Source organism: Oryzias latipes, chromosome 16, assembly GCF_002234675.1.
Source record: "Oryzias latipes chromosome 16, ASM223467v1".
Taxonomy (NCBI): Eukaryota; Metazoa; Chordata; class Actinopteri; order Beloniformes; family Adrianichthyidae; genus Oryzias; species Oryzias latipes.
The window spans coordinates 15,579,470-15,603,599 of NC_019874.2; the positions used below are offsets into that span (position 1 = coordinate 15,579,470).

Below are 24,130 nucleotides of genomic sequence, written 5' to 3' on the forward strand. Positions count from 1 at the left end.
TTTTTTGCTGAAATATTTTCATCTTTTTCAATGGTCAGACAGAACCCTAGGCTCTTGTCTTGGTGACAGAATGAATACATTTTACCCTTTGTCATCACAGTTCAATTGAAATTCTTCCTCAGGCACCTTGCATATTGTAAATCTAGTGGCCCCACCGTCCCAATGCTCAACATTCTCCTCCTCTTTTTCGCCGCCTTTAGCTGACACAGAAAAATGTAGAGCATCGCTTTCTGGTCCAAAGACGCCACCACCTTTCTCATCATCTGAGGAGTCGAGGTCTTGAATGTTGTCCTGCTGCAGAAGCGCCTCCTCCTGCTCACTTTCCTCTATCTTGGCGTTGAGAAACGCCTCGCTGATGCTGATCATGCGTTTGCGGCGCGGCGAATGTTCCAGGGTCTGAATGGCTAAGATGTCACTGCAGCTTTTTGAACGGTTGATGTTCTCGGGCGGCTTTTTAATCCTCGCCGTAATTCCAATCTGTTTGATGATGGTGCTATAGTCCTCATCCTTCTCAGAAAGAAAGTTAAAAATGTCAATGACAGATGGCTTCACGTCCAGGTTTTGCTTTTCTACCAGAGGCTCTGGTTCAATCAGGTGCCGGCGCTTGTGTCGTCTTTTCTTTAGCACTTTGTGGGCTTCCACCACCATGTGGACGTTCCAGCTGAAGAACAGGGATAACCAGGCCAGCCCCATGTAAATCCATATTTCTGCACACACTCTGTACAGCCGGGGGTACTGGATGTCCGGATTTACACCTAAAATGACGGTCAGTGTTCAGACGTTGACAGTGGTCCTAATCCAACAATGACCTCAGCTTTTCTTACCTGCAACATAATCACCAAAGCCAACTGTTGTGAGTGTGATGAAGGAGAAGTAAATCCCTTCCAAGTACGTCCATCCTTCCACTGACATAAAAACAAAAGGAGGGATCACCAAGTGCACCAGCAGCCCCCATAAGAGGAACAACGCTGTGCAGGTAAATTGGACCTTTTTCTGGTACCGGTGGAGAAAAAAAAATGCGTTAATATTTTTTTTAAACATTTGCTTTCTTTTGGGGGGGGGGGGTTATAGTTTCTGCAAAGCTGGTAAGACTTACCACTGAAATGCCTTTCCGAATCATAACCTGAGATAAACGCTTTGCTCGGTCTCCAAAGAAGGAGCCCAGTTCACTGAGCCACACCAGACAGAGTGGGATCCCACATAGACCGTACAGGATACAGAACACACGGCCCCCCTTTGTCTTGGGAGCAACATTTCCATAACCTGTATATCACAAAAAGGAAAAAAAATAAATAAATGAATTACTTTCACTGATAGTGAAAAGGAGTAGAACCCAAGCAGTAACATTACTATTACCCTTAGCAAAATGTAAACAAAGTGTACTACAAGTATACTTAATCTATGCTAAAAGTGAGGCAGTATACTTGAAATTAACCTTTTATATACTATCTATAAGATTAAAATGTTCCAATTTAGTTTAAAGAAGTTTTAGGTTAGGATACATCCTACTGTACTTGTACATGCGCTACAGCGGAAGTCTGCAACCTGGGGATCCAGAGCCACATGCAGATATTTTATCCCTCCATTCTGGCTCTTTGGCTTTGAGGGAAAATGCTAATAATTTAAACAAATATTGTTTTTTTGTTTTTTTATAGTTTTGGTTAATTTAAGTTAATTACGTTGTGTCATTTATGTTTACCTTTTTAACATTTCAGATAAATGAGCAAAATGGTGGTAACAAGCTTAGCCTATACTGTCAGTTTATGACTAAAATAAGCTTAGAGCCCACAGATTTGTTTTTGTTGTTTTTAGGGAGGGGGGGGGGGGTTCTATATCAATGTTATTCTGTTTTGATAGTTAAAAAAGAAAAAGGGTGAAGGTGCAACCAAAATAGAAAAAAACACATTTGTACTTTATAACATTTTTACTTTTCATAAATCTGCTGCAGGATGAGGTTCATATTTGACACAGGGTGTATTTTATTTTGAAAGTAATTGATGTCAAAATTAAAAGAAGTAAAAATGGTTAAATATAGAACAACTAAACACTGTCAAAATTCAACTATTGTAAATATTTTAACGCTACATTTTTTTAAAGAATGACTTGATGTGTTTTAGACTACTGTTGCTTTACTCCTTTGCAAAAACAAAAATTTAACACTGCGGTGAGATGGGCTTTGGTAAGATAGAAACTAAACCAATTGGCTCTTTTAGTATTGGCAGATTCCTGGTCTGTAAACTTGCTGTACATAAGTAGGCCTATACTTAATAAAAATAAACTTTAAGTGTACAACTTTTTGATAAAGGCACTTAGGGAGTACTATAAATTATATTTATATCTATTACAAATGCTTGAATTATAACAATTAGGGGAATAATGATTTGTTTTAACATCAATTTGATTCATATCATAATTTGTGGTTGCTGATCCGAATTAGAATCGAAGTTGGTTCATTTTGAACGATACGATTCAATCTGATTCACTGACCTAAGATCGATCCATGACATCTTGGGCCAAAAATTCAAACAGATAGATCTTTTTTTGCTGCCATCACATGTATTGTCTGCTGTGATGGCACTTGGTCGTTTTTACGTTATAGTAAAATAAACCGCCTGAATGAAAACGATGTTTTCCAATATTGATCAAATCGATTTATCTCCTTTTGAAATGATTCTATACCATTTGATTAACAATTTACCTCAGACAGATTGATCTGGTTGGATTGTAGGATCAAAAATTCATCCATTAATCGTCTCACCCCTAATTATAATAATATTAAGATAAAAATACACTTTTCTGGGATGTGTTTTGTCAGTACATAGAAACTGGTGTGGTAAAAAGAAAAGTCTGGGACCTATAGTGGTGACGATGGTGGCAGCAAAAATGACAGAGTTGACCCAGTCCCACGTGTTGCGGTGATTGTCCCCGGTGATGGCCACACCTTGGCCCGCAGCCTCCGACGCAACCTGACAGACAAAAGCAATGTCTGTGTATCAATGACACAAAACAAAAGCGTCCCCGCTGATCACCTGTGAAAACCCTCATTCATCCAGGATGTTGTTACATAACGAAAACGTTTTTCTTCTTCTTTTAATCTGGATTTTATTTTTGAAGTTGTAAAAGTTTCACATCTCATCCATAAGGCTTTCTCAATAATTGTATTGAATACTAAAGGTATACACTTGGCTATTCTCATGTAAAATCCCCAAAGTGTAAATAAACTGGCCCCGTTTCAACATTCACGTTCGTGCGTGTCCGTGCATGCGCCGCATACCTATGGATAAATCGCAACGGAGTTATTTTCCGCTTTTAACTCATACCTTTAAAAAAAAGAATTAAAACTACCGTCTCTGTAACTTTTTCCTAAACTTCCGAAGTTTTTGGCGACACAAAGGCAGCTCCCGCCTCACGCGCTCAGACTCCATTAAAAAGCACAAGTCTGATCATTTTCACAGATTTATAGACGCTCAGTCAGTTGATTCAAACTATGGTTTTATAAGCCCATAAATTCAGAAGAGGCAGGGTTAAACCCTTCCCACAAAGATAAGTAGTACCATACCTCCAGGATCTCATCGAGATCCTCCAGGGTCAGACACTGGTAGGTCTTCAAAATGTTTTCCTTCTGCTGGATATATTTGTCTCTGACGGACATCCAGTAGGGCTCCTCGAGAATTTGGAAAACGGCCGCTCCGATGGACAAATAAAAGATGATACAAGAGGTTAAAAGAGGACCTTTATCGGCCATTGTGAGGTCATAGTTTTATCCCCTGAAGGACGCGCAGATCACTCTAACAACAGGGCTCTGGTCTGCTTCTTCCTGGTTTTTTTTTTTTTTTTTTTTTTTTTTCAGTTTGCAGATGCAGAGTTGCGCTACAACTCTCAGTCGGAACATAAAAACATGGGTCTATTGTTCAGCTGGTCAGGTGATGTCAAACTTTTGCTCTTCCTAGAAAAGGATTTTTATTTGAAGAAAAAAAACAGTTTTGCTGCTTTTCTGACTGCAAATCTAACCCTAACTCTTCAAAAAAAAAAAAGAAAAGAAAAAAGAAGTTTCAGACAATCTTTGATTAAACCCATTTTAAATGTTGGGGACTGATATCTGCACAACATGAGAAGAAAGAGCCCTTATTTATTCCGGAATTTATGGAGAGTAAAAGATCTATCAAAAAAAGCAAAGTAGTCACATTTTTCGGACAAACATTTTAAAAATGCAACTTACTATATTGATCAATTAAAAAAATGATAATAAATACAAACAAAATTAGATTTTTTACTTTTGCAATCCGTTTTTGGCTTGATTGTCTTTGCTAACTCAAGATATAACTGATAAGTTGAAACAGTTTCTGAGTTTTGAAGCATTTCCCCTTTGCTGTTTAAAAAAAAAAAAAACTGCATTGAATATGGCGTCACAGTGTGGTAGCGGTTAGCACTCTTGCCTCTGAGAATGTCCTGGATTCGAATCCCAGGTGGGGCTCTTCTGCTTCAAGTTTGCATGTTCTCTGCAAGCATTAGTGGGTTTTCTCCAGCCACTGTATGCTGCTCCCACAGCAACATGCTTTACCGGTCATTGAGGATTCTAAATTGTCCTTAGGTGTGAATGTGTGTGTGTGGCCCTGCAACCAAATGACGACCTGTTCAGCGTGTACCCCGCCTTTGCCAAAAAATAGCTATGGTTGGCTCCAGCAGCCCCAAAGCCCCCATAAAGAATCCAGCAGGGTTCTGAAGATGGATGATGATCTTTAATTGTCTCAATGGGAATTCATGCATGTATGACTGTGTGGCCTGTACATGGTGTACCCCACCTTCACCCAGCTGTCTCTGAGATGGGTTCCAGCAGCCCTGTAACCCCAAAAGGGGATTCAGATGGTTCAGAAAATGGCTGGATGGAGGCACATACCCATTAAGAAACAGAAAAATAGACAAACAACACTGCAGTACACAGGCTGGGGGGGGCAGCTCAAGCACATTTGTCCTCCTAAAATAGAAGCAGCCAGTACAAAAGTGGAGGGCGTGGTGCATGCAAACTCAGCTTTCGATAAAATCACATCATTCTGTGATCCCTTATAACATATCCTTTTTTGAACATATCCAACATGAATGCATGATTCTTTTCATGACATCGTTTACCTGGGCTACTGAGGTCTGTCCCAGCCGACTTGGGGCAGAATGTTTTGGCTACATTGAGAGATTTAAAAGCACACATACTTGCAATTTACAACCTCCAGTTAAACTCTCAGACATGGTTTTAAATTGAGGAAGGAAGCCAGAGTGCCTGGAAAAAACGTCAACACAAAGAAGAGCAACTAAAATTCTCACCAGAAGAACTAGGATGTGTTCCACTGCACAACCAACACCAAACCAGATCATAAAAAAGAATTAACTTACTATTGAACTAGTGTGTTTTAGAAAAAGTTTTTTTTTTTATTAAATAGTCTTGTTTTTTCTTGCTAACATGTTTCATGAATTTAAGTTAAGCAGCAACAACTAAAAGCAGCATTCTGTTCTCAGTTGCTCACATTTGAACAACACTAAAACATTAAATCATGAACTTCTGAGAAAAAAATATTTACAAAACAGTGAAATTGGGAAAATATGGGGCCGTTGTGCAGCAGTAGGGCAGTTGACCTTTGATCGGAAGATTGCAGGTTTGATTCCCTCCTTGCCTGCCCACATGTTGAAGTCTCTTTGGGCAAGACACTGAACCCCACTTTGCCACTGGTGGGAGGTTTGCAGCGGAGCCACCAGCAGTGTGTGAATGTGTGTATGAATGGGACTGTGACTGTAAAGCACTTTGGGCCTTCGAGGAAGGTAGAAAAGCGCTGTACAAGTATACACCATTGACCAAAATAATAGAAAAAATGGAAAACTACAAAATATAAGGACAAACATGTGTCATTCTGTTTGAGGTATACATTTTTTGTTGTTTATTTCATTTTGTATGGATATTTGATATGTGTTTTTATTCAAAACAGTTTGTTTTTTTGTAATTTGACAGCATAACTGAGGTGTAACTGTCGAGCAACAAAATGTTCGCCTCAGGCCACCTGCAGCAGAGGGCACTGTGTGTTTAAGAAACACACAACAGGGGAGGTTTACACTACAAACATGACTGAATTTTGTTAGAAGTGGCACTTGTCAAGTCTTCAACTCAGTGTTGAGTTGATCAATGTGGGTGGATCCTGGCTGTTGTGTGCGATAATGGAAAGAGGCGTTGTTCTGTCTCAGTGGGAGCATGCGTAGCAAATTTGCAAGACTGCAACTTCTCTATTTGAGAATCCAACAAAAACATTTAGCTTGTAAAATGTGATTAAAAAAAAGTATATTTTTTACAGACTGTCATTCATATATCATAACATCTGCTTAAATATTTAACTTAAAACTAATATTTTTAGTGTTACTTTGCACCTTTTTTTATTTTTTTAATAATTGTTTGCACTTTTAGACTTGTGAGCAGCTCAAAACAAAGGTAAAAACAGTAGGAATCTCTTGGGGGTACACAGGGATGAAGCCACATTTTTTATATAACATGGAGGCAGATGTTCCTGTTGCAGCAGCTGCCAAACTAAAGCCATCTTTTGGGACTTCAAAACCTTTTTTATTGCAGAAGTCGTATACGCAGCTGTTGCTTGAATTTTTACAAAGGGGCCATTACCTAAACAGAGTTAAGCCACTGTTTGTAAGAACTAAGGTGGAAAGTGCAACACAATTGGGGTGTCTCTTACAATACAAAATAATTAACTTGTTGCAATTGGTCAGGTGTTTTGGGCCAGCACTAGGTTCAACTCAAAAGACCCAGGTGATAAAAGAGAATAAATGACAGCAGTATCAAGGGGAAAAGTAGCAGAAAGCCGGTCCAGTGTTGGTCTAATGTGAAACTTGATCGTAGATATTTAACGACTAGACTAATCATCTCTGACTTCACGTATAGGAAGGGTGACAAATGAAGTGGTCTGGCCGTATTGACCATTGATCCACCAAACTTGACTGTTTTCAATGTTTTGTGGGACGGAGTTAAATGAAAGTTTCTGTTGAGTCCATTTACCTGCCAATCACAAATAGCAACCCAACTAAATTATGCAGGAGTTTCATTTGACGGTAATACGTTATTATTAAAGGAAAATAATTAGATAAATACATTAAAAGTAGGCCATACATGTAGTTAATTGTTGGTTTTTTTAAACATGGAAGTACCAAACAGGAAGTACCTACTGGTTCTGAAAGGCAGCTATTACCATTAACAGCTATTACCCAGTCATTATATTTGTCAGAAGAGCCATTCTCTGACACCTTTTTTTATTAACATCTTCTTGATAATTCTACTTTAAAGTTTTTTCTCTGTAGTGCAAGTTATTCAACTGACCAATCAGATGTCGCAATAAAAGTATGCTGTCTCACGTCAAACTTTTGAAATGTTTGATAGACAGATTCTCCAGAGTCCGCTATCAAGTGATATGGGTGTGTGGACTCCAACAAGCTTAGTCCTGATTTGCAAGAGTGGTTGCCATCAAATTGTTGCTTATTGATGTTGTCTAGCTCCAACATGGCAGGGTCTGTAGGATCGCAAAAAAACAAAACAAAACAAACAAAAAAAAAAACTGGGAATGAACAAACTATATTTCGTTAGAGCTGGAAGTAAACCTTTTTTTATTGGTGACGTTACACTTATTTGGTCATATATACTTACGCCCATCTGAAACCAGCTCCTTGTGGTCAATCAAGGAACAGCAAGGTAATTCTGGTAATTTATGGGGTTCAAAAAAGTTGCTTCATGACAAAATATTAAAAGAAAACGGATTTAAAGAGCTGAATGAAAAATGCCAAATCAATACTTGATATTTAAACTGTAAATATTTACATATTAAAAAGTCACTATAATGAATTTTGAAGGCTTACAACAATAAATCTACCACAGCATGTATGTATGTAGTGAGACCACCAGTGAGGCTTACAAATGGGTTACAAGTTACTGGTGTTACAGGCTTATTACCCAGGAGCAGGCACAGCTAAACTGGGAGAAAGTAGGCTAATGTAGTTGAGCCTTTAAACACATTCCTTGAACGCCCAAACCCGGCCTTCAGGGGCATTTAAAGACCTGATAAAAGCAGGAGCACTAACATCCATGGCAAACGCTCCAGTGAGCATTTGGCCTTGCAGTAAACAAGTCATTGTCCGGCCTCTGTGAGTCAATCTCTAAATTCTGATCTCCACCCATCACCACGAAAAGTGCTTCGTCATTGCATCTGCGTCACCGCCTCCCCAGCAGGAACCTGATCTTTAAGTTTCCCACCTGACTTGAAGGCAACAACCAGCAAAGCGGAGGAATGAAGGCGGGGAAAGCCCTCAGAGGAATCCTGCTGAGCGCTCAGGTATATCCGTCTTTCCCAGACACCTCCATCTGAATTTCTGCACCTTCCCCCCCTCTACTCTTTTGTATCAATATGTTCTCGTTTTGTGGTTGCGACAGCGCGTGAGGCGTTCACTGTGTTTAGCGGGATTGTGTGAAATGCGGTGAGGTCAGAGAAACCTGTGGGGCTGAACGGGGCGGAAAATACTGGCGCGCGACGGCATAGCACGGTGCCAACAAACGAAAACATTTCAAACACGACACTTTAGATCAAATCAAGCTGAATGAAGCTTTAAATATGTTGGATCTACTTTAATGAAGCAGAAAAAGTTAATATTTGCAACTAAACTGAATTTTGATCAACAATAAACATGACACATTGACTTTATTTGTGGGTTTGCATTTTAAAGTTTGTCTTAAAAAGTCAAATAAGTTCATATAGTGTCATGTGAAGTCCGTTTTTTGTCTCTCAGATTAACTGAATTGTTTTTTTTTCTCCTGTTTTTCCATGTTATCCTGATGTCACCGACTGGCACTAAACATGCACAAATGATGTGAGTATAAAACTATTCTTTAAGATACAATAGATATATAGTTATTATAGCTATGGTGTTATTGAAGTATTGCACTAAAATATATACTCCACTAGTATTTACTTTGGGTGCATCATTATATGTTTAAAAAAACTTTATTTTAAACAAAACAAACAAATTTATTCAGGCTGTATGTAGAAACATCAACTCTCAGAAATGTTATAATGTTTATTTGAGGCTCAGTAATTTTTGTGGGGAAAAAAAGTTAATTTATTTTAGATAAACCAGGACAAAGGATTATCCTCAAAGTAGTTAAAGTTCTAAATGAAAAAGACAACAACAAACAAACAAACAAACAAAAAAGGTACCAAAGCTGGTGCCTTCATCTCCATTTTAGGAGTGCTTTTAAGGCCCTAAAGCCTTTGAGCGCCAACATGTTTTATCTCTGCAGAACACGTTGGCTTCATGCATCACCCCACTGTGATAAACTGGTGTCAAACAGAGGGGGATTCCCTCCTAAAGAATATTTTAACATTTGTTATGTACTTTTAATCACTAGTTTGACAATAAATCCATAAGTGAACAATCTGGCGGATGTTTTCCTCAATGTCCTCTAGAAGATAATCAAGGTTGGGGTATTTGGCAAGGTTTGACAACAGTCATCAAACCATGCATAGATATTTGAGATACTGTATCCACAAGGTGGCAGTCTAAGCCAAAAAAGAAAAAACGTGGACATTTCAGTTGGCTCCAATAAGCAAACATAATGCAATACCATGCAGAGTATCCACCACCATTTGTTTTATGCACCACAAGTTTTAGGACGTCTTGTTTTAAGAAGTAGGTAAAGGTCAAATCATATGCAGGAGTGTTGTTTTTGTTAATAGACTGTTGTTGGATGCACTTTTCCATCTCCTCTCTGTGTTGTTCACAGACAAAATCCTTTAACTGGGGAAATAAAGAAATAAAAGAGGGCTTTACCGTGCCCACTTGCAGGGAAGGAGCAGGAGAAACACGAAGCATTCCTGATTCATAAATTCTTCATGACATAATGGTGTGCTATGAATATTGATGCACAGTTACCCTCCATCCAGTTGGTGCTGCTGAGAGCTCAGCACAAGTTAAAAAAAAATCCCTTCAGCCAGTGTCTTTGTCACACGGAGGCGAGTTTTCAGCATCTTTGCGTGGTCATTGTGTAAGAACTGAATGGAAAGGTGGCAAAGAGTAAGACTGAGGTGAACTCCAAGGTAAAGGGAGATGAACTGGGCGGGAGCCGTGTGAGAGATGTTATGCAATCACACAGTGGAGAAGGATAAAGAAGTCCCTATAACAAACATAAACCCGATCACTCTGCTGGAGTAATGCACTGCGCGTGTTCCCTTTTGAACAAATGAGGAAGAGCGGCGGGGTGGAGGCTGGATGTTTACCTCAGTGGTTTGGGTGTGTCTCCAGCCTGAGTGCTAGGAGTGGGTTGTCTCAGTGTCTGTGGTTCCAGGCTGTTCCTGTCTCCAGGGATTGTGGGTCTGTAAGTGCTGCTGCTGCTGCTCCTCTCCTCCCCTCCGTCTCCGCTCTCCTGGGCCCAACTCAGCACCTGCTCCATGCAGTCGGCGCAGGCAGGGCTGGGCAACGGTTTCCAAGCAACTAAAGGCTTTCTCTTCACACACCTTACCAATCGGATCTACCCATTCAAAGATCTGACTTAAATCAAGAAATAAACCACTTCCTTAAGTATCGCCTAACTCTTTAGTTTGTCTCTGCGGGACTCCCATAAAAGCTTTATATTTCGGTAAATATTTAACCCTGCTGGTTATTGCATTGTTTTGGCTTCACGCGTCGTCACTTTGTCACCAAACTGCATGTATAATCTCCAATTCCACCTTTTTTTGCTTCATTCATTTCTGTATCTTCAGTGTTTCTTGTAGCTCTTGGTGCATTAAGCTCGTCAGAGTCCTCCCCTATAAACTGAAACAAAACGTGACCCAGGAGTGATTTGCATGCCACACCAGCCTACAGCATGCAAGACAACAAAAAAAAGTGTTGGTGCCTCATCTCGTGTAGTCATGAGAATAATAACCAACCCCCTCCGCCTATAAGCCGTATGTCCCTAATGGGGTCAGGCAGATGGGTGGAGAACATGCTGGGCTTCCTAAAGACTTCCAGTATGTTTGAGCATAACTGAAAGCGAACACAACTTGTCTTTTTTTTTGCCGTCGGTTCTGCTTGGTATCCATTTTTTCCCCTGGTGTTTTGAATCCCAGGTTTTAGTCCCATTATTGGGTTCAAAACTTATCATGGACATATTGATCTTGTTTCAAAGTGCTTGCCTGCCGTTACTGGACATTGTACTCTGTTAATGATTGCTTGCTTTCCCCCCATTAACTCAGGGGTTTCTGTAATGTAACTGGGTGGAACCACAGTTATGAACAGATAGTTTGCTGAAACTTTATCTTTTTTTGTTTTTTGTTCAAAACGTTGTAGCTTTGAACCCGAATTTCACTGGATTTGGAGCTGAATCCAGCATTGTGACAAAGTTGTCTCCATCTCCAGCATCGTTGCGAGGCGTTGCTGGGTTGGTTCAACTCAAGTCCAAGCTTCAGCTGGAGGCTCCGCCCCTTTACGAGCATCGGACACCTTCGGCACAACAAAGCATGCGTCGCCCCGAAACATTGTTTCTCTCTTAAACGAGCGGAATATCGCGGGCTTTCTGTGGATTTTTTTGCGCCGTTTTCTCCTCTCTTGATGCCAAACATAGAGTAGGTAAGCTCATTTTAAGGGGGTGTGTTTCGCTGGTGTATGTTTTGCTTTACATTCGGCGCCATTTTCATAAAGAGATTTTTTTAAATACCCTGGCACAGCGGTCCGATTCAACCGCCTTTCGCTCTAATTAAAAATCACAAGATTTAAAGGTTTTCCGGGCTGTTGTTTATCAGAAATTAATATATACAAATTTCTACATGACTCTTAGTGATTCAACTCTTACTTTGTGTTTTTTTAAAGCTCAGCGATAGTCTTGTAGAATGTTAAATAAAAGTAGTCCCTGCTGTTGGCGGAAGCAGCGATTCGTTTGTTGTGGTTGTTGCCCGTTTTGCATGTGCGAGTCATTTATTTATTTGTTTGCCATTTTTTTAGGGAAAGCTAACATTTACCAAAACTGAGAACAAATTCGATTTTTTTTCTTTAAATGATTAGAATTTGGCGAAAACAGTATTAAATTTCAAACAATTGTTGTGAAAGAAAAAGTTACTCTACGTTATTTTTTTAAACCAAATCTTAAAATAAAACGAATAATGTTAAAATTAACTCCATATTGGTTTGTTTGTGTCCCGTAAATTATTTAAGAGATATATTTGTATTTTTAAAAAAACATAATAATGATGTTTCAGAGATGGTCTGCTTCAATTTCCCATTCTGCTTGATGTGTCTTGCTTCTGCTCCCTGGAGGAATGTTTGGGTTAAAAATACCCCATCTTGGCTCTAAAAGGGGGGAGGAGGAGGAGTGGGGGCATTTCTTTGTTGAATATGTTTGTTCCTCGTGCCCGTGTGGCTCCTAATGCACTCAAGTGAAACTCATCCAATAAGCCTCATCTCCGATGATGATACTGCTGAATATATATAGTCAGATAATCTTTTGCGAGGAGCTGCAGATGTGACGTAGGGAGGATGAGGCAGAGGCTAATGCTGCAGAGCTGTGGTAAACACTGAGGTTGAGAAGTGAGAGATCCAGGTGCTCGGGGTCTCCTCTGCTTTTGGAACGGCGATGCTGCCTGCACACAGACACACAGAAGTCCTGAAGTGATGTTGAGGGATGTTTCTGCTTCTGCTTTTGTGAGAGTGAGGTCATCTAGGTCCCAGAAGAGCTTGCTGGTGTAATCCTCTTTTGGGAGTTATGATGCATTCGCACAGTTAGACTACCACTCTGCAAGGCGAGTACCAGTAAAGCATAACCATTCCAAAAATGTTTATGCTCCTCTCAAAACAAGGATTTTTGCTGCTGCATTAAAACACAATTCATTAATCAGTAATTTGAATACTAATCAGTGTCATTAATCAATGAATCCATTGATATTCCAGCCCCTCTCCAATTAACTTAGGCCTGAGGCTACAAGGGTTGACTAATTGACAGCATGTCACAGAGATAAACTGTGAATAAACAGCTGTGCACACTCACATTTAAAGACCCACTCCAATGAAAATGGTGTTTTTGGTGTTTTTAACATGATCTTGATGCATATTTCTTATGATAGAGGACATATTTAAAGAAAATTAAGCTTAAAATTGTATTTCTGATTATTTCTTTTTTCAAGTTGTGAATCGGGAGCGGATGAAGAAATCCCGTTTGAAAGCTTGTTACATAAATTGGCAAGACACAAGCTCCCTGCTTCGCTCCATTCCGATGCATCCAGTTGCAAACGTCTAGATCAGGGGGGTCAAACTCATTTTCACTGAGGGCCACATCAGCATAGCTGCTGTCCTCAAAGGGCCAGATATAACTTATACATGTAACTAAATTTAATGAAAAATAAACATAACTACTCCTTAATGTTAAATAACTCATTTATTTATTTATTATAACTTTTTAAAGTGACAGTTACAGCTGCATAGAAAACATATGTTTGCTTGTTACTCTAGCATAAATCCTTTTAAATGTGACTCTGTCAGGTTAGGTTATATGGACAGTGTTTGAGTTCTAATGTATAGTTGCCCAGTCCAATCCCCCCAAGATATGAATAAATACACACCAATTTTTCTTTTTTATTTTCAGAAATTAAAATCTTTTATGCTCTTACGGACCACATAAAATGACAAGGCGGGCCACATTTGGCCCGCGGGCCTTGAGTTTGACACATGTGCTCTAGATCCACGAACGTCTTCGTTTCCCTCTTCCAGCTACATTTTTTTTTTGGACCGGTAATGTTATGTTGGCGTTGTTTGGGTCTGTAAGCTAGCGGGAGAGCGAGGAAACTGACTGATGAGGGGAAGTGGGAGGGGTCTTACTCTGTGCCAACACAGGGCTCAGGGGTGAATTTCTAATAAACTACTGACGCTCTGCAGAAACGATGTCCTAGAAAATGACAGTTTTTTTTGTGCTAAAAGCGGCGTAATCATAATTAAAAGACCACTGGGAACGCTATTACAATAGATCAGAAGACGGTTGAAGTGGGACTTTAAACACAGTCAAAATAACCTGCTGGTCTTCCGTGGAGGAAGCTCCTGCATGCACACAGGGAGAGCATGCAAACTCTAAGCGTTGCATCACAGTTGTCTTTTGAAAAATTTCATCTGAATAAAGTTCCTGTAGAGCGAGTTTCTTTTAGTGAGTGTGTAACCTAATATCTTTCTTCATGTGCCATGAGGGGCTGGCTGGAAGCTCCTTCTGTAATGGGACTTGAAATGGATTCAGAATTGCTTTCAGGGCAGCCACAGTAAATCAATCACACCACTTCATTGTTTTCCCATGTCGCATCATGTTACAGCATCAGGCTAACAGACCATCTGTGCGTATCGATTAGTCCAGGACTGGATTTGGGAAAGGCTTACACACAGAGAACTTACTGAAATAAGCCCTTGCAACTGAACATCACCTTGTAACTTTAAGAAGAAGAAAAAATCTGTACCGTGTTTCTGCACGTCAGAAGGATTTGAAAATGTAACCGGTGTTGCTGGGCAAGTTTGGGAGCTGAAGGAACTGTTTTGTGCGACACGTGGTAGCTTCTTGGTTGGCATGTGTGCCAGTGTTTACTTAGCCATGTGGCCAGAGCACCGAGATCTTGGCCTTTGTTTCATTTCTGTTGATTTTCTTTAGTCACATAGGCGGAGCTCTGCATAAAACCATGAATCAGCAGAGCGGATCACAACTGCCAGCTCCTCTGCCTGCTTCTCCCACAGACACAAACCTCTGCCACTCACAAACTGAGACCCGGGCGGTCAGAGCGGAGGGAGGTGGTGAGATAGATGCTTTAGGCAGGTAGATGGAGATAATCTGACTTGGTCACTTGAGGGACCGATTATCTCTAAACTCCTTTTAATTCTTTAAGCCTGCTCTCTGTGTCCAGGAAACATGGTTTCTGTATGTTCAAGTGTTCCTCCGAAAGCATTTAAGAGTTTTCCTTCAGTCCAGGGGAAACCTTTAACAAAGAAGCTGCAATTAAACCTTTCAAGCCGGGTTTTGCACATGTGCATGCATGTTGGCACATGTGCACATGTTTGCAAAAACAGAAACCAGGTTGTCTGCAAAGGCCAACTATTAAGTCTTGTGCACATGCAGCTATTTATAGACCTTCTCCTCCCCCTTTGATGCTAGCATTTAATCAATCTGATTCAACTGCCTACATTTTTATTTGCCATCACTAAACAAACTGTAGATTAGTAAAATAACATGCATTTGATCTTCTCGAGTGATCGTTGTATGCATCAAATAAAGAGCACTTGCAGCTCTAAATCCAGGCTGGCTGGAGCTCCAGTCCTGGGATTGGCATCTCAGCCCTCTGTGAGTAGACTCTCACCAGAGGGTGGCCCACTTCATCTATAATTTAGCTCATTACATACTCTAATTATGCTGCATCCAGGGCAGCAGCCCTTTGAACAGCACGGCAATATTTAATGTAGCTGCCATCCCATCAAAGCGGAGGAAACATTTTGTCGTCCTCCGATAGATTGATGGCACACTTGGAGATCCTGAGGTGGGGCCGCGATGTGGCTGGGCTCTGCTCAGCTGGCTGACTGCGGAGATGTTAGATAAGCGTTGCAAAATGGAGAAGGAGGAGGAGGCAGACGCAACCTCAGCTGGTCCATTAGGAGCGTGTCTGTTTTCTGACAATCAGAATTGAGATGACGGAGCATTAAAACACCCAGAGGAGGCTGTGGGCATTGAAGCGTGAAAGGTGTGTTTGCATGTGTGGTGACCTAAGATATGGACCTATAGGATGAGGGGAGGGGGGGGGTCCTTATGGGGGGAAGGGCAGGTGGGATTAGTAATAGAGTGCAACACAGTTATTGGTCACTGGACACAAACAAAGGAAGGGCTAAAGAGGATTTGTTGGATGTGCCCCCCTTGCCTCCTCTTCCTCTCCTGCTGTCCTGTAGTGGGAACTGCGTGGCATAGAGATCCCGCGTGAACCCTGTGGGGCGTCCCTGTACATCTGGACGATTGGTCCGTCTGCTTGTCTGGCATTTAGTCCTCCCCCCACTCCATGCAGAGTTAAGTGGGACTTGAACTACATATGGAAGAAACAAACAGCACCAGTTAGGTCAGAAAAGAGGCATTCCATATTTATTATAATGGAGGTTTGTAAGTGATGCATTGTTACCAAAAGGATTGTATGATTGTCGTCAAGGGTGCTGTTTGTGTGTTTTTATTTATTTATTTACTTTAGGGCTGGGCGATATATCCAAAGAACAAAATCTCTGATTTTTTTTCTTTCCCACACCAAATTCGAGTTCTGCTTTTAATTGATTTATTTTCTCCCTCCCTTTACTTTCTTTAACAAAAATGACAAATGGCAGAATATATTAACTAAAAACTATTTTATTTGAACATCTCCTTTGGAAGTTGTCCTGAATTCAAAGCGAAACTAAACACAAGCCGTAAAAATGCTTGTAATACAATGTGGCTGGTGTTTTGTGAGCATACGTGTCATATTTCAAAATAAAAGTCTATTTTTCATTTCATTTTTGAGTCAGAAAACCCAGCTTTTTTTGTGAAAATGAAAAAGCACTTCCGGTATAGAATTTTGTTTTGAAATATGAGACGCATATGCTTCCATAGCTGCCAGCTTGAGCATCTCATAAAGAGAAACGCTTCTCACACTTGACAGTGTTCCTCTGCCTCTGGTGTTGAAACAAATTCGTCGTACTCCTACTTTTGGAAGCAACAACCTTCAAACAGATTTTGCAGCGTGGGGTTTGTTGCTCCAAGCCGGAAGTCATAAAATCCAACATTTCCATAAGGAACCTGTTTCTCCTCTTTGCTAGCTGCCGTTAACGTTTGCTTGTAGCTAGAAACAGATGGGTTGACCTTCCTCTGGACAACGGAAGCGCATGAAAGCAGGATGTTGGGAAAATAAAATCCAGATTTTGCCCAAAATGAATCTTCTCAAACAGCAAATTTGAATTTATTGATAAAATGTATTTATTTTATTTGATTTATTTTATTTATTGCCCAGCCTTCATTTATTACTTTCTGTAGTATGATTTATTGACATAAATACGCGTGACACATGTAAATAGGCATGACATAAAGTTATGTTTGTTAACTTCTTAGATGTGCGTTCTGGTACTTTTTATTTTTTTGGACATTCATCACATTTTGGCAGAGGTTCCCATTGTCTCCATAACTAATTCACAGATTAACAATAAGCAAAGAGGTAAAGTTTTGGACTCCAACCCCTAAAACTTACTTTATTTAAAAAGTGCCTTTTTTATGTCTGTGCATATTACTTCTCTTATAGCTGATTATGTGGTGAACTGGAAAGTGTAATTTAAAAGTAATGGTTCATGATCTAACCAAGATTTTAATTTAAAAAAATGACAGCTTGATAGATTTCTTACTGTCATCATTACTTTGGGTGGAGAATAGAAACAGCAGACCCGCCCACCTAGGCTAGGATGGACATGTGCAGCGTGAAGAGCCAGCAGCATGGGCGGATGACCCAGGCGGTGCTAATAGGCAGATCTGGAGCAGAATGCCTCCTTTGTGTGTGTGCAGTCTAATGAGCCTGTGACAAGCCTTCAAAACTCTATGTAGATTCTCTCTTCAACAAGGAAGGCTATTGTGTGTTGAATTAATGTTTGTGTGTCTGAGTCCTTCGATTGAGCTAAATTATTATCTGTGGGTGGCAGTTAGCTTCATGTTTCACAGAGAAATGGAGGATGTACCTAGGAAGGGTTAAGACTAAATGTAAACTATTTCTGAGACATTTTACAGATAAAGATTTGAGTGAAGCCCCTGGAAGTACACAACCCTGTGTATGAACATGTGGATTTTTGTTTGTTATTCCTAGTAATTCATTTTTAGGGAGACCACAATTCTCAGCTTGAAACCGAACCGTTTACAGCATCACTGAATGGAATCGTGGGGAAAGTAAATCGGTGCATCTCTACTGCATATTTATGTTGAAAATGCCAAACATGTTTTGTTCTAAATTGAAGGATTTATTATTGGTTGTTTTATTACATAACAGCAGGCTTAGTAAGAGCCAACAAAAAATGTAATTTTTCTTTCATTACTTATTTATTAGCAAATAAAAAAAAGGATTTTTCAGAATTTTTAGGTTTTTGTAGTTTATTTTATAATATACAAATCCTTTATGGAACCAAAACAAAACCGTGACCCAAAAATAGAGGTTTGATCCGAATAGTGGGGAAAGTCACTCGTTCCATTCCTAGTAAAAATGTACGTTAGTGGGTTATTTTTGTTCAATTTTAGCCAAGTACTTTTGTTTGACTGTAAATGCTACCATATTTAGCATTTGATGCAGGCTTGATGCTTTGCTGACGTGCACAGAAAGTAGCATCTAAACGTTATCTTTCCACATCCGGATTACCCTCCGCAGAAGCCGCGTGATTATGTAAAGTTCACATCAAATATGTACTATAGGCTTCCCTCTAGTGTATTACTAATTTCTGTAGAAGATTACTGTTCATCTTTACTCAGAAGCATTGATTTTGTTGTTCCTCCATTTTTAAAATCTGAAGAGTGTTTTTGTAAATGAAGCTCTTTCCGTTTTTGTTGGTGCACTAAAGCAAACTCTGCATTTAAGAATGACTTTTATTTAGTCTAGACCAGCATTTCTGGTGGGGTATTCAAACTGTATTTGATCATTAACACAGGCAGTATGACATACAGTGAACTGCATTGTACGACTGTACAAATAGTTGTAACACTTGTGGCGCCGGTTGTGTTTGTTAGTTGATTTCTGTAGACAAACATGTTTCACATTTCCTGATCCAAATATAGTTTTAGAGGGTGCTGTGACATCCACAGTGAACATTTCCTCATCCCTGACTCCTTTCTGTTCTCCTTCCCAGTGGCTACAATGACAACAGAGGCAAGTGCAGTGAGTGAGGCTGACACTGAGGGCAAGCAGAAGGCAAGTGGCGCCACGCCCGAACCAGAATCGGAACCAGAGAAGCAGAATCAAGACGCCGCGACATCCGAGAAGGAGGGAGAGTCCAGCAAGAAGGCCCAGGAGCAGGTCGCTGAACCTGGGCCTGCAGATGCAGCTACATCTCCTGAAGAGGAGCAGCTGAAGCCTCGCACCCGGACCTCTGCCGGCAAGGGCCTGTCCCGCCTCTTCTCCTCCTTCCTAAAACGTCGCTCGCAGTGCTCGCAGGACGGCGAGGGCTTTGAGTCGGAGAAGGCCAAGGACGAGAAAGCAGAGAAAGAGGAAAAGGCGGACAGTCCAGAGGAAGAAAACGTGGAAGAAGTGAAGAGTGAAGGCAAGGAGGTCAAAACTGCTGAAGAAAAAAACGAGGTAAAGGAAGTTAAGAAGGAAGAAGAGAAGCTCAAACAAAGAGAGGAAAAAGTTGAAGAAAAGGTCGAGAAAAAAGGCAGCAAAAAGAAAAAGAAAGAAGCAAAAAAGAAGGTGGAGCAGACGGTGGAGGAGAAAGTAAAGGAGGATCCGTCAAAACAGGCAGAAGAGAAGACAGAAAAGAAAGACGAGACGAAAGAGGAGAAGGCAAAGCAAACTGTCGAAAAAGAGGAGGAAAAACCAGAGATAAAAGAGGAAGAAAAAGAAAAGGACACCGCTGAGGTCAAAGAAAAGGACGCAGAGACTGGGAAAAAAGAGGAGGAAAAAGTTGACAAGAGAGTCGCTAAGAAAAAAGAAAAAGAGGACAAACTAAAGAAGAAGGAAGAGGAGAAAGCAAGAAGGAAAGCAGAGGAAGAAGAGAGGGCTAAAAAGAGAGAGGAAGAGAAGGCCAAAAGGAAGGAAGAGGAGAAAGCCAGAGAAGCTGAAAAGGCAAAAAAGAAAGAAGGAGAAAAGGTTAAAAAGAAGGAGGAAAAAGTGAAGGACGAAAAGGTCAAGAAGAAGGAAGAGGAGAAACCAAAAGAAGAGAAGGCTAAAAAGAAAGAGGAGGAGAAACCAAAAGAAGAGAAGGCTAAAAAGAAAGAGGAGGAGAAACCAAAAGAAAAGGTAATAGAAGAAAAGGGAAGGAAGAAAGAAGAGGAAAAACCCCTAGAGGTGAAGGAAGAAGATAAGAAGAAAGACAAAGAAATTACAGAAAAGACTGAAGAAAAGCAGCAGAAAGAAGAGGAAAAGGGGCAGAAAAAGGAGAAGGGAAAGAGCAAAGGAAAAAAGGAGGAGAAGGAGGTGAAAAGCACGGTGGAGGAGCAAGTAAAAGCGCCAATTGCTGCACCGGAGCCTGAACTTAAAACTGAGCCGGAACAGGATGCAGAACCGACGCTGGATCAGCAGTCAGTGAGCAGCACTGAGACCCAGGTAACAGAAAACCCTTTCTGTGGTAGAGGGGAAGCAAAAAGACAAAACGAATAGGGAGTAACATTCAGAAATGACATACATGTTCTTCAAATGTTGGTTGATTAAAAGAAAGCATGAGCCAAAAATGATCATCTGTAAAACTGCTGTCATCTTAGAGTTTAAGCCTCAAAAATGAAGGTACAGCGATCCGTCGTTTATTGCAAGTATTGCCTTCTAAACATAACCCTCAATAGACAAAATCTGCAAAAAAGTAGGCTTTAAAAAAAAACTGTTATTACAGATGTTTTAGGGCAGCAAAAAACCTCACTACACACTTTATATACTTTTCTCAGAGATTTCAGAGCCACTTTGATGAAAACTCTGTTTTGGGTGTTTTTAACATGTTCTTGCAACATTTTTCTTAAGACGGGCAATAGATATTAGGAAAATATTGCATTTCTGAGTATTTCTTTGCTTCAATTGTAAATCTGGGCAGACATGAATTGCTGTGGGCTGGGTTGGCCACATGCTCCATTCTGATGCCTCCACTTACAGACACATGTCCATGTACGGCTTAGTTTTTCCTCGTCTGAGCTGTTAGGTAGGGGTTGTGAGGGCCTGTAAGCTAGCAGGAGAGCTTGTAAAGAGATGGATGATGGGAAGTGTGGGTAGGCTTACACCATGCCAACAGTCCCACCCACAATTCAGAGGTGAATTTCTACTGAACTAATGCCGTTCTGCAGAAACAATGTCCTAGAAAACGGGTTTTTAAAAATGTGGGTTAAAAAAACGCGGCACAACCATAGTACAATACCAACATTTCTCAAAGTTCTCAAAGTTCAAACCTTCATAGACAAAATAATCAAAAGATTTATGTAAATTTGTCAAGCTGGACACATTCTGTACAGGAGCCACTACAACGTAGTGATTGATTGACAAGGTCTACAGCCAATAAGGACACAGAACACAATGCAATGTTAAAAAAAAGGGGCCAGGGATGTTCAATCTGAAGAAATCCACAAAACAGCAAAGGTGTGAAAGGTGAACCGTGTTTAAATCAACACAAACCATTTTCTTTTGGTTTATAGTCAGGTCAAACAGATCCTCCTCGCTTTGTTTACAGATTGATTGAATGTTTGGAACCAAGTTGAATTGAATGATTGTTTGCTTAACAAGGCATCGATGTGTAATAATCATTCCTATATAATTATGTATATTTCATCAGCACTTGACAGACGTTCTAAATGTTTCATGTTCAGCCTGCTCCAGAAGAACAGAAGGAGGAACCAGAGGTAAAGAAAGAACCTGAAGTGGTGGAAGAAGTGAAAAGTGAAGACACAGTGCAGAAGGAGGAAGAACCAGCAGAACAGGGACAAGCAATCAAAGGAGGGGAAAAAGCATCAGAGGTGCTGAAAAAGGAGAAGCCCGTGAAGGAAAAGAAGACGGAAAAGAAGGCAGAGGAGCCTAAAGGCGCCAAACGTCTGAAAACCATGCAGTGCAAAGTCACCTTATTGGATGACGCTCAGTTTGAGTGTGAACTTGATGTAAGATTTCCTCTTTTTTGGTTTGTGTAGTTAACTCTGGTGTTGCTTTAGTTGTTTTTTTTATTTTTATAATTTGCATATCTTTCACATTTAGAAACACGCTAAAGCCCAAGAGCTTTTCGCAAAGGTGTGTGACCATGTCAACCTGCTGGAGAAGGATTACTTTGGCCTTGTTCATTGGGAAACTCCAACCAGCAAGGTAAGCTGGCTCCCATCAGGACAAAAACAGGTAAAGAAAAACCTCTAACCAGTGTTTTTTCTGCCGTTATTCTGTAGACATGGTTGGAACCCACCAAAGAAATCAGGAAACAAGTGCCAGGAGCCATTTATGAGTTCACATTCAGCGTGAAGTTCTATCCTCCTGATCCTGCACAGCTCACTGAAGACCTTACTCGGTAAGCTTCTAATGTTTTGGGGTCTGACAAAGCCACAGTACTTGCTTTACCCCTTTTTTTTGGTAAAAAAATATCACATACACAGTGGTCAGATTCTGTAATGTCTTTTTTTTTTTTCATTTGCAAAAAAAAGGGAAATCTTTCTTTTTCTAGAGCCTGACTCATTTCATTTCCTCTCACGTCTCAGGTACTTTTTGTGTCTCCAGCTGAGAAAAGACATTTTGCAAGGTGTCCTTCCCTGTTCCTTTGTCACACTGTCCCTGCTGGGCTCCTACACAGCCCAGTCAGAGCTGGGAGAATATGATCCAGAGCTTCACGGCCCCGACTACCTGAAAGAGCTCAGCCTGGCCCCTGGACAGAGCAAAGAGCTGGAGGAAAAAGTGATGGAGCTGCACCGAACTTACAGGTTATTAAAGGCCACTTCAGTGGAACAAGTGCAAATGACAACATTTTCTAAGTTTGACTCTTTGTGGTTAAAGTTACGTAAAACCAGAAACCTTTTTTTTTAAAAATCTAATTAAAGATAAAAAAAGGTTCTTGTTGTCTGTGTGTCCACAGGTCTATGAGTCCAGCCCAGGCAGATATGCTGTTCCTGGAAAACGCCAAGAAACTTGCTATGTATGGGGTTGACCTGCACCAAGCTAAGGTGACGTTTTCTTTTATTTTATGTTTGGTAGAGCAGTTCTATTTGATTTAAAGTGTCACAAATAACTTCTAATGCACAAATATTTGATAATAATCCTGTAAAACCAAATATTTTTCAATATGCTTTTCAATATATTGCATCCATTTTTAGTTATAACAGGAATATAATGCTCTCAAGCTGCCCCTAATTGCAATGTTATCTGTTGGGATATTGTGCCTCCTAGTGGGCGATGTCAGAAGTGCACAAATGTGTTATTGGTCTAAATGATTCTCCATCCTTGAGCTTTTTTGAAAGTAAAAAAAGTTTAAGTATTAACATGCATTTAAAAAATAACGGCGGCCCCTTTGAGAATCTGTGAGTTTCTCTGTGTGTCACTTTGCAAACAAAAGGTGTTGAGTAAAAACACACGAGTCTCACCTTGGAAATGAAATGAAGAAGGATTCAGTGATATGGTGGGAAGGTGTAAATTAGATCAGGGGCTTGTAGGAACAGCAGATAAGATGTGTATGCCTTAAACCTCATTTATTTATCCATTTTCATGCAGGATCTTGATGGTGTTGACATCACGCTGGGGGTGTGCTCCAGCGGTCTGATGGTTTATAAGGACAAGCTGCGGATCAACCGCTTCCCTTGGCCAAAAGTCCTCAAGATATCCTACAAACGAAGCAGCTTCTTTATCAAAATTAGGCCGTCAGAGGTGAGAACACAGGATTCCCATTTAGGTTTTATATCTTGCTGCTTTATTTCCTCTCATATGATGTGCCCTACATGTTGAGAAAATGTAGGATTCACTAAATACATTTTAATATTTTATATGTTTTTATATGTGTGGTTTAAAATGAACTTTGATTGGTTCCTGCTAAATGCCAGACTTCCATCAACTTTCACTAACGTTTTTTTCTTTCATGATCTTTTTCAGCAAGAGCAGTATGAGAGCACTATCGGCTTCAAACTGCCAAACTACAAAGCCTCAAAGAAGCTGTGGAAAGTCTGTGTTGAACACCACACCTTCTTCAGGTAGCATGTTGTCCTTTCCTTAATCATACTTTCCTGCTTGGCAACTGGAAGTCATTTGAACTTTCTTTGTTTTCCTCCTGAAAGCTAATTGGTCACTGTTGCTTAAGACTCAAATTGGATTTGTAGGCGAAAAGCCAATTGCTTGTGGTTAAACCATCAGAGCTCAATCTTTTGACCTCCTTAAACAGATAAACCTGTAAACTTGTTGTCTTTGTTACATAAAATAAAGACATT

At 40.3% G+C, this 24,130-nt stretch overlaps 3 protein-coding genes across 18 annotated transcripts in view; 2 read left to right on the top strand and 1 right to left on the bottom strand.

Moving 5' to 3' along the window:
- On the bottom strand, positions 1-8,323 carry LOC101156677 (potassium channel subfamily K member 5-like). Its single transcript, XM_023963961.1, has 5 exons — positions 3,560-8,323; positions 2,855-2,966; positions 1,097-1,263; positions 825-993; positions 1-755 (listed from the first exon to the last, which is right to left on the bottom strand). Exons 1-5 carry the CDS (start codon positions 3,743-3,745, stop codon positions 82-84), a joined length of 1,308 nt encoding a protein of 435 aa, XP_023819729.1. The 5' UTR covers positions 3,746-8,323; the 3' UTR covers positions 1-81.
- LOC105355974 (vicilin-like seed storage protein At2g18540) lies at positions 8,120-21,230 on the top strand. The gene is made up of 4 exons (XM_023964123.1): positions 8,120-8,178; positions 8,299-8,366; positions 18,922-19,930; positions 21,203-21,230. The coding sequence occupies exons 1-4, from the start codon at positions 8,120-8,122 to the stop codon at positions 21,228-21,230; spliced, it is 1,164 nt and encodes a 387-aa protein (XP_023819891.1).
- LOC101156915 overlaps positions 20,040-24,130 on the top strand; it is a 22,286-nt gene continuing 18,195 nt past the window's right edge. For 15 of the 16 annotated variants that reach the window (XM_023963953.1, XM_023963958.1, XM_023963959.1 and 12 more), the window contains exons 1-8: positions 20,150-20,315; positions 21,554-21,838; positions 21,933-22,037; positions 22,115-22,233; positions 22,421-22,639; positions 22,792-22,879; positions 23,424-23,576; positions 23,799-23,896. In XM_023963953.1, the coding sequence (XP_023819721.1) occupies positions 21,785-21,838; positions 21,933-22,037; positions 22,115-22,233; positions 22,421-22,639; positions 22,792-22,879; positions 23,424-23,576; positions 23,799-23,896 (836 nt within the window). In that variant the 5' untranslated portion in view covers positions 20,150-20,315; positions 21,554-21,784. Of the gene's footprint in view, positions 20,316-21,553; positions 21,839-21,932; positions 22,038-22,114; positions 22,234-22,420; positions 22,640-22,791; positions 22,880-23,423; positions 23,577-23,798; positions 23,897-24,130 lie in introns of all 16 variants that reach the window. The other variant, XM_011485129.2, reaches the window with a different exon arrangement.